Source organism: Lottia gigantea (genome assembly GCF_000327385.1).
Source record: "Lottia gigantea unplaced genomic scaffold LOTGIsca_120, whole genome shotgun sequence".
In the NCBI taxonomy this organism is placed as follows: domain Eukaryota; kingdom Metazoa; phylum Mollusca; class Gastropoda; family Lottiidae; genus Lottia; species Lottia gigantea.
This window is the reverse complement of record NW_008707226.1, coordinates 184,489-193,840: the sequence shown is the minus strand read 5'-3', so window position 1 is coordinate 193,840 and position 9,352 is coordinate 184,489. Positions and strand designations below refer to the sequence as shown.

Genomic DNA, 9,352 nt, shown 5'->3' with positions numbered 1-9,352 from the left:
TCAGAATTCACTTTTATGCACATTGGGAGAGAGCTAGAGAAGCACCGAGTCCAAAAAACCGGGTTACATGGATTTCCGAGACCAAAAAAATTCGACCCAAAAATGGATTTTGGTACCACAGGTAGCTACCTGTTGAAATTTGCCAATTTTGCCTTTTTTGAAAATGCAAATTTTGCAGCTTCACCACGGCCAAACCAGTTGAGATAGGATGCTGAAATTTTGACAGGTACTAGTTTGAAATCTTAGCTTTGCAATGCCATAAACCGCGATACCATATCTGCCTTACTTTGGAAGCACTGAGCGTTTTAGTTTTGTCCATGAAAAACCGGATTTTTTGGCACTTTTCCGCAAAAAAAAATTGCTCAGTTTTAAGCACATAAGGGGAGAGCTAGAGAAGCACTGAGTCCAAAAAACCGGGTTACATCGATTTCCGAGACTAAAAAAATTTGATCCAAAAATGGATTTTGGTACCACAGGTAGCTACCTGTTGAAATTTGCCAATTTTGCCTTTTTTGAAAATCCAAATTTTGCAGCTTCACCACGGCCAAACCAGTTGAGATAGGATGCTGAAATTTTGACAGGTACTAGTTTGAAATCTTAGCTTTGCAATGCCACAAACCGCGATACCATATCTGCTTTACTTTGGAAGCACTGAGCGTTTTAGTTTTGTCCATGAAAAACCGGATTTTTTGGCACTTTTCCGCAAAAAAAAAAGTGCTCAGAATTCACTTTTATGCACATTGGGGGAGAGCTAGAGAAGCACCAAGTCCAAAAAACCGGGTTACATCGATTTCCGAGACCAAAAAAATTCGACCCAAAAATGGATTTTGGTACCACAGGTAGCTACCTGTTGAAATTTGCCAATTTTGCCTTTTTTGAAAATCCAAATTTTGCAGCTTCACCACGGCCAAACCAGTTGAGATAGGATGATGAAAGTTTGACAGGTACTAGTTTGAAATCTTAACTTTGCAATGCCACAAACCGCGATTCCATATCTGCCTTACTTTGGAAGCACTGAGCGTTTTAGTTTTTTCCATGAAAAACCGGATTTTTTGGGACTTTTCCGCAAAAAAAAAGTGCTCAGAATTCACTTTTATGCACATTAGGGGAGAGCTAGAGAAGCACCGAGTCCAAAAAAACCGGGTAACATCGATTTCCGAGACCAAAAAAATTCGACCCAAAAATGGATTTTGGTACCACAGGTAGCTACCTGTTGAAATTTACCAATTTTGCCTTTTTTGAAAATCCAAACTTTGCAGCTTCACCAGGGTCAAACCAGTTGAGATATGATGATGAAATTTTGACAGGTACTAGTTTGAAATCTTAGCTTTGCAATGCCACAAACCGCGATTCCATATCTGCCTTACTTTGGAAGCACTGAGCGTTTTAGTTTTGTCCATGAAAAACCGGATTTTTTGGCACCTTTCCAAAAAAAAAAGTGCTCAGATCACTTTTATGCACATTGGGGGAGAGCTAGAGAAGCACCGAGTCCAAAAATTTGTTTTACCCTTTTGTAATAAAGATATTATTATTATGATTATCGTTAATATTCTAGGTGAAATATCTCTATTTAAAATGGGAATGACAGAGGAAGACTACACCTACCTCTGTACTGATGTGGATTTTATCATCCATGCTGCAGCTGCAGTCAATTTAGCCTATCCATATCAGGTACTTGTCTGGTCTACTATGTACCGTACTGAAATGGCTTATTTCCAATTTCATTTCCATTCTTCGATGTGATGGTCGATCCGAAATTGAAATCTTTCCTCTTGTCACCATTGATGACTTAATTTCACTATGCATTGGTGAGCTTTTATAAAAATCCGTACAAGCAAAACAATTCTGTTCGCCAAAAATCTCTTCCAAAGCAAGACAAAATCGGGAGCAATAATTGTATAGTAGTGAAATCCTCAAACGAGAAGTTACATGAGGTGTTTTGAGTTTCGAAAAAAGTAAGCAATCGCCACTACAATATATAATTTACAACATAATTTCATTTTTTGCGAAAGCTATTGCATGTTTATGGTTTCATCTGGATTTATACTGTGCTTAATTTCAGGCTTTACATGGGCCCAATGTTCTTGGAACATACAATGTTATAAGGTTTGCCTGTACTGGAAAAATAAAACCACTACATTATATAAGGTAATATTTAGCCTTTATCAAATACTTTTGCCAATAACTCCAAAAGTTTTCCTGGATTGTCCCAAATATCCCGCAACGAACATCACCTTCTTCAGTTTACAACTGATTTAATTTTTTTGTAGCACAAATGCTGTCATTGCTCAAGGTGTCCAAAATTTTAAAGAAAACGCCAGCATCGAAGAATTTCATGATAGACTTACTGATGGATATTCCCAAACTAAATGGGTCGCTGAGAGACTGGTACAGTTAGCAGAGGCTCGTGGACTTCCAACAACCATCTACAGATTAGGTATGTACACTGAAAGAGAGGTGGTTATATTTAGTTCCCTTGCTTAAAATGGGCATGCTGAACCTAGACACAATATCAGAATATATGAAATCAAACCCTGGAAGATGGTACCCTGATAGTGATGATATCTCATCGGCTCTCAAGCCGTATTCGGGTCATTCTATATAAAGAAAAAACAGAAGTCTTAGTTATCGGTCGTCAAATTAAGACAATACATTTGTCTAAACGGTAAAGAAAAATGAAGTTCCATTCGGATGTAACTGATAAAAATCAACTACACAACAGTTAGTTTACATACAGGCCAATTGGACAAAGATACCAGTTATGGTCCAAAGGTTATGGGGGCACGTAAGCGCCACCTGCTAAGGTTGTCCGTGGTTTCTTTGAAGAATCAATCATGGTTTGCGTTTTTTTTTTCTGAAATAACGCTTTGAATTTTAGCACGGTTTGGATAAAGACAATTTTCTTTGGCTACTAATTTGGCTGTGTCATTTTTTTTCAAATAGGAAACATGTCAGGGGATAGTAAATCTGCTTATTGGAATCCTCAAGATTTCACTCTGATACTATTGAAGACCTGTGCTAACAGTGCTCTGGCGCCATTAGTAGACTGGAAGATGGAGATGACTCCTGTAGACTTTGCTGCACAATTCATAGTCAACGTTGTCCAGAGACCGTCATTATCAACTAAAAATATCTTCCATGTAATTAATGACAATCCACTAGAATCAAGGTTTGTTTTTTCGATCGAATTTATGTCTTTTGATCAACTCTTGTACCCAATCCGCGAGATAAGGAATATTTGTGAAGAAGATAACTTTACACACAATACAATTACATCCCCAAAAAAATGAACTTATTTGAAGTTAATTGACAAAGGCTACCAAAGGCTAAAGTAAGCAATTAAAACCAATGCTGACAAAAACAGAACGACCATTAACTTTTTGGTTTCTCATGTAGATGGGTGTTTGAATGGATGAATTCACATGGTTATAATCTCGAGCTGCTGCAGTTCCAGGAATGGAAAACCAAGTAAGTCTTTCAAAGCATACTAAACTGTTCTTACTGTGTCCGTCTTTCTATAATTTTGCTTTTATGAATTTGGTGATGATAAGGGTATTTCATTTTTAAAGACGTTTGTTGGCCATTGCAAGTTAGAAACATTTGAATCTAAATTCCTTGACAGTTACCCATCCCATGTCTGTGGATCGAGGTCCCATTCTAAAGACAGAAACTTTGTCAATTATATTTTTGCTTTCATAGGGTGTTAAATCTATTGAATAAATCTAGTAGTGATAATGTAAAACTGGTGGCTCTTCTTGATTCATATTTGAAGTAAGTTATCTCGAGGTTTATTAAAAACTACAGGTTTTATATGTATTATTGTTTCGCAACCAATTACACTAATAGAAATAAAATGTATCCTACATTGAATTGATATTTTTCGCGACTTATAACTCTCACTTGAACCAATAATCATATTATTAGGTATGCCTTATTTGGATCGACTTCGGAAAATCTAACCCAGAGCTAATCAAGAAATAAAGATTAATTACAGGGTCTGGTTGTTTGGTGCATCCGAATCTCCAATAAAAAGCAAGTTGCATCTCAGAACAAACTACCGTCCTCACGACTTGTATCGTTAAGGTTTTCGAGAATGGTAATCAAGCAAGCAAAATTTCTCTATATTTTTCTTTAGGTATGAAAATTTTGTAGAGAATCCACAAACACTGGCCACGAACAATTTCCACCAGGCCTTGAGTCAGTGTGGACTTTCTTACCCTTACACAGATACTGCCTTGCTTCAAATCTACTTCAAGAACTTGTCTTCAAGAGGAACTATAGTCCATACCAGACATCATCTTTCAGGTAAGAAATGGAGTTTTACGTCCTGCTTTTCTTTGAGTTATTTTTGGGCTTTGGAGACGGACACGTCATCCCCGAATGAAGAAACTTCATCTTTGTACGGTTTGTTTGTATATTGGTTTTGCCCGTTCTATTCGTCTATATTACCACCATATCGACACTCGTGGCACGCGTGTCTGTCTAGTAAACGAACGCAGCTATAACCGATAAGGTTATGAATCGAAAGTAGAGCAAAATATTATTACATGAAAACTTACTTCGCTGTGTGAAATATTTTCAATGTCAACAACATGGCGGATTCTAATTCAGGTTTGATATTCATAGATCTGTATAATTATTTCCATGTTAACTGTGTGAAATGGGCATGAACCAAATTTGGTTGTGATCACCACATGTTTTACTTCAAGAACTAAGGTGCGTTCGATGCACGTGTTGTTCAGTCCTTGACCGACACCAGTGTTCCTAGTCGATTTTATTTCCTAACACAACTAATTTGAATTTACTTAATCTAATTCCAACCAAGTATTTCGTCTTCATCATATCGTCCGTACTTTGCTTGTGTGTATGATCCCGAATTAGCCATGCTCCGATCTTTCAACGTTTTAGGGTTTCAAATCGACTTCTCTTATTTTAATGATATGTAGGAAATTGAATTTAGCTTTACAATGTAAGACTTTGGGTGTATGGAAATATGTACGAAACCTGCGACTCATATAATTCATTAGAGCTCATCTAATGCCAGAACACGTAATGCTCGTTTGGATAGTTAAAAGATGGGTTCCCTTATTTTCATTTATGAAAATGAAAATGCTAATACTTATATGAATAGAAAGTAGAGGTGTCCTAATGATTTGGAAAAATACCAGTTTGTCTTACATGTCCATAATTTATTCATAATTAGCTAAATTAGAAGAGAATTACCCGCAGAATTCCAATGAGTGACCGATCAAGAAAGGTCAAAAAGTCTTTTTTTGTATATCTAGACTGTACGCACATGGACATTTGTTATTGGTAAAAACTCTTGCTAGAAGAACATATGATAGGATTAAGAATACATGAATATTCATTAAAAAAACACCATTTAATAAAATAGTTTGCTTAATGGGACGCTAAAAATAAGGAAAACCATCTTTAACAGCTAAAATTTGATTTTTCAGGATTGAAACCTTTATCAGATAAAGTTATAATGGTGACTGGCGCTTCAAGCGGAATTGGTGCAGCCATAGCAACGAGACTTGCAAAACTTGGCGGGAAAATAGCTTTGGTCGGCAGACGTGAAAGCGAATTAATGAAGTATGTGAAACAAATTAAAGAAGAAAACGGAATTGGCATTGCTGTTGCAGCCGATGTAACCAAACGGGACGAGGTAAGCCAACAGTAAATATTCTTTACATAATCAATATCTCATGATCTTTGGTCTAAAGCTCCAAAACTCTTAGTACCTGTTTGGCGCGTTGCTGACACCCAATTCCATTTTTCGCACAGTCAAAAAAGGTTGCCTAAGAGGCACCTAAAGTATCATCTCGGGCTTTGGGCTGGAAATGGCAATGGTGCGAATAGGTGCTGTCAAAGCAAAGCAATTGGACTTGAATGTTTTCCGTTCAGATCATATCATAAGTTTTATGAACCACAAGCTCATCCGTTCTAGGTATTTGAAATGGTCCGTCATACAGAATTATCCTTAGGTCCAGTAGATATTTTAGTTAATTCAGCAGGAGTTATGTATTATACGTATATGAAATCCTTACATTATGATGAATGGGAACAACAGATTGACATCAACTGTAAGGTAAGTTCAGTGCATGTTACATTATTTTTTATAAAGTCTTGAAGAACATCATCAAAAGATACTAAACGACTGAACTAAAGTGGTGAAGTACCGACATCAACTTCAAATTTCAATTACCATCGCTTTCACGTATATTATAATATTTTATTGTTCTATATCATTTTTTTCGTTGCCTCATATTTGTGTTGATCAAGTTCATCATAAAATGTTCATCCATATACTAAGATAAACAGGGTTTGTTGACATTTTGTCTATTGCAGGGTTTAACGACGTGTGTTGGTGCTGTTTTAGAAGGAATGATATCGAGAAAGCAAGGTCATATTGTCAATATTTCATCTGACGCCGGTAAGCGGGTAAGTTTAAAAGGGTTTTGTTGCTTTATCTGTGCTGTTGCTTTTCAGTTTGATGATAGTTTCTCTAGGAAGTAATTTTGGGAGAAGAATAATTGTTTGGTTCACAGAGTAGTTTTTTTTTGCACATCTGCTTTAGTTTTTTGTCAATAAAAGACCTTCACGATAGTGTGTTTGACATTCCATGGTTCCAGTTGATGTCCGGATGTAGATGATCTTCAGAGTTATAAACTCAGTGTTTTCATGGTCTATCATCACTGATATTCTATACAAGCAGATGAATATTAGTCCACATACTCTATTGTGCACCAGTAATCGACGCATGTTATAACGCCTTGCTTTGAGTCTCCCTTATGATTTTGGCTATATTTGCAGGGATTTCCTGGTCTAGCAGTATATTCAGGTACCAAGTTTTATGTAGAAGGTTTATCTCAAGCTTTACGTCATGAAGTAAAGGAGTATGGATTACGTGTGACGTGTATTCAACCTGGTGACGTCAAAACTAACCTTCTTCAACACACCACAGATTTAGAGGTGAGTCTACTGAATTGTCTGAATTGATTAAAATCTCCCGAACAAAATATTGCCCACAAAGCCGTGATCTACACTTTTGTAAAAATAAGATTTCCAAAGTAACAGCAATTTGGGCTCTCCGAAAGAAAAAGTTGCAGAGTTGCTTTAGGTGTCATTCACCAAAATACATCCAGAATTTCATTCAAACCAAGCATAGAAATATGCTCAAAGCCATTATGATATTATAAGTCTGCGAAAAAAAATCTAGTTTCAGTAGATAATGTGAATGAGTCAGAACCAACTTTGGTCGCTTGACTATTTTTTATGAATGGCGGCCATTACAAATCGAATCCACTTTTGGTCAAAATTTACATCACATCCTTATCTTTGAAGGTCTAAACTAAACTAAAAATATTCTTTATGTTCAAGGCCAAGAAGGAGTTCGATGGAAGCGAAACGTGTAAAATATTAGAAGCTGATGACGTAGCTAAAGCTGTAGAATATGCTGTTCTTCAACCATCTTACGTGGGAGTTAATGAGATTATGGTCGAACCCCAGCGATCGCCCATTTAGATTTGTTACCATTGTTTCATTCTTTTTCTATAAGACGTTGTCAATAATATGACATTGTTGCAAATTGTATGCATGTTTGTTTTTGTTGAATGAATGGTTTAGAATTCTTGACAAATGGACATGATATACCTAGAGAATCTTGTTGAAACATTCCATAAATGCATTGCAATTGTCTAAATGTGTGCCAAATTTATGGTTGAATCCATAGTTTCTGTTACAATAATATACATAAACATCCAGCAGCAATTTAGTGATGAGCAACAACAATTTAGCGATTAGCAGCAACAATTTAGTGATGAGCAACAACAATTTAGCGATTAGCAGCAACAATTTAGTGATGAGCAACAACAATTTAGCGATTAGCAGCAACAATTTAGTGATGAGCAACAACAATTTAGTGATATACACCAATTTAGTGATGAGCAACAACAATTTAGCGATTAGCAGCAACAATTTAGTGATAAGCAACAACAAGGTAGTAATAATCGACTACAAGGTAATGATAAGCAACATCAATATAGTGATAAGTAACATCAATTTAGTGATAGGTAACAACAATTTAGTGACAAGCAACAACAATGTAGTGATAAGCAACAACAATTTATTGATAAGTAACAATTTAGTGAAAACCTTGATAATTTGCTCTTCATATGTTATTTTTTATGTAATTAAATTTTTATATAGCAAAAGGTTATGGATGTCAAATAAATTGTCCAGTGAAATGCCTATTTTCAGTCCTTTTTCAATGAGAGTAAAAACTTGTAAGCGGTAACAATCCAAATCCCATCTCAAATAACTCGATTAAGCTAGAAATCAGAAGGGCCTGAAGTATCAAATCATATGCGCTTGGCAAAGAACTAGAGTATGACAAGTTACTTCCCTTTAAGTTCCAAAATGTTGAAAACAAACATCGTCTTTAACTGCCTTGAGTGACCCATGCTAATTCGAATGAAATAATCAAGAATAATTTTTGGACTTAACCTGAATGATTTTGATTTATTTACCATAAACATTTCCCTTGCTCTCATTTGGTTGGTGTTCGATTTTTGATTTGACAAGGTCGTTAAAGGTCATAACGCCGTTTGACATCCTCACGATGAACTGCGACCTTTACAAAATAAACCCGAGATGGTTCAAACTATTTAGGAATATCAAGTTAAAAAGATATTTATCAAATCTGGACGACTGATATTATATTTCTGACAGGTATAGGATTTGTGATGTTTACAGCTTCCTGGGTAGTTGGTAATATATACTGCTACTGACCGACCAGTAACTTTAGATTTTGACGTTTACCTCAAATTCCAGTTTTAATATACATCAATCTAGAAATGTTGAAAAAAATTATGACCGTCAATACGTTGGCCGTAAATTGAAGACGAGCTAGGCTTGAGCGATTCGACCTACTACAAAAAATAGGAAGCTAGGTGACTGCAGGAAAGACAAACGATTTGCAAAAGCTTCTTATAGAATGAGGCGGGAATCACTGTTATAAACAGTGTACATCAAATTTTATCAAATTACATGAAAGAGTTGGAGAGATGAGTGCAGTGTATGTACTATTGTAGTTCAAAGTTAATCAGCTTTCCAATTTCAATTTGTGTGCTACAGGCTGTGCATGTAAATTAATCGACAGTTGAAAATTGAAAAAGAGTAGGCAAATGTCCAGCAAAACTTTCCCCAATAATACACTGCATGGCGTTGCTGGTCTTCATTAGCACAATAAGAAGAACGTAAAACTCATTCACTTTTGAAGTTGGTCTTGACATAAGTAACTACAGGAAAGACAAATGTTTTGCGAAAGCTACTTGACAAAGGCGGCATA

The 9,352-nt window shown here is 36.0% G+C and overlaps 2 protein-coding genes across 2 annotated transcripts; both read left to right on the top strand.

Annotated features, from left to right (window-relative positions):
* Positions 1-1,183: 1,183 nt before the first annotated feature.
* Positions 1,184-4,305, top strand: LOTGIDRAFT_171783 (hypothetical protein; the record flags this gene model as incomplete). Its single annotated transcript, XM_009048344.1, has 8 exons — positions 1,184-1,307; positions 1,556-1,671; positions 2,063-2,148; positions 2,271-2,437; positions 2,944-3,169; positions 3,397-3,468; positions 3,700-3,771; positions 4,136-4,305. Coding segments are annotated over 8 exons (1,033 nt in total), but the record flags the coding sequence as incomplete, so codon positions are not given.
* Positions 4,306-4,503: 198 nt separating this feature from the next.
* LOTGIDRAFT_205075 (hypothetical protein) lies at positions 4,504-7,595 on the top strand. Its single transcript, XM_009048343.1, has 6 exons — positions 4,504-4,611; positions 5,460-5,668; positions 5,951-6,091; positions 6,352-6,444; positions 6,817-6,975; positions 7,384-7,595. The coding sequence occupies exons 1-6, from the start codon at positions 4,593-4,595 to the stop codon at positions 7,525-7,527; spliced, it is 765 nt and encodes a 254-aa protein (XP_009046591.1). The 5' UTR covers positions 4,504-4,592; the 3' UTR covers positions 7,528-7,595.
* The last annotated feature ends 1,757 nt before the right edge of the window (positions 7,596-9,352 follow it).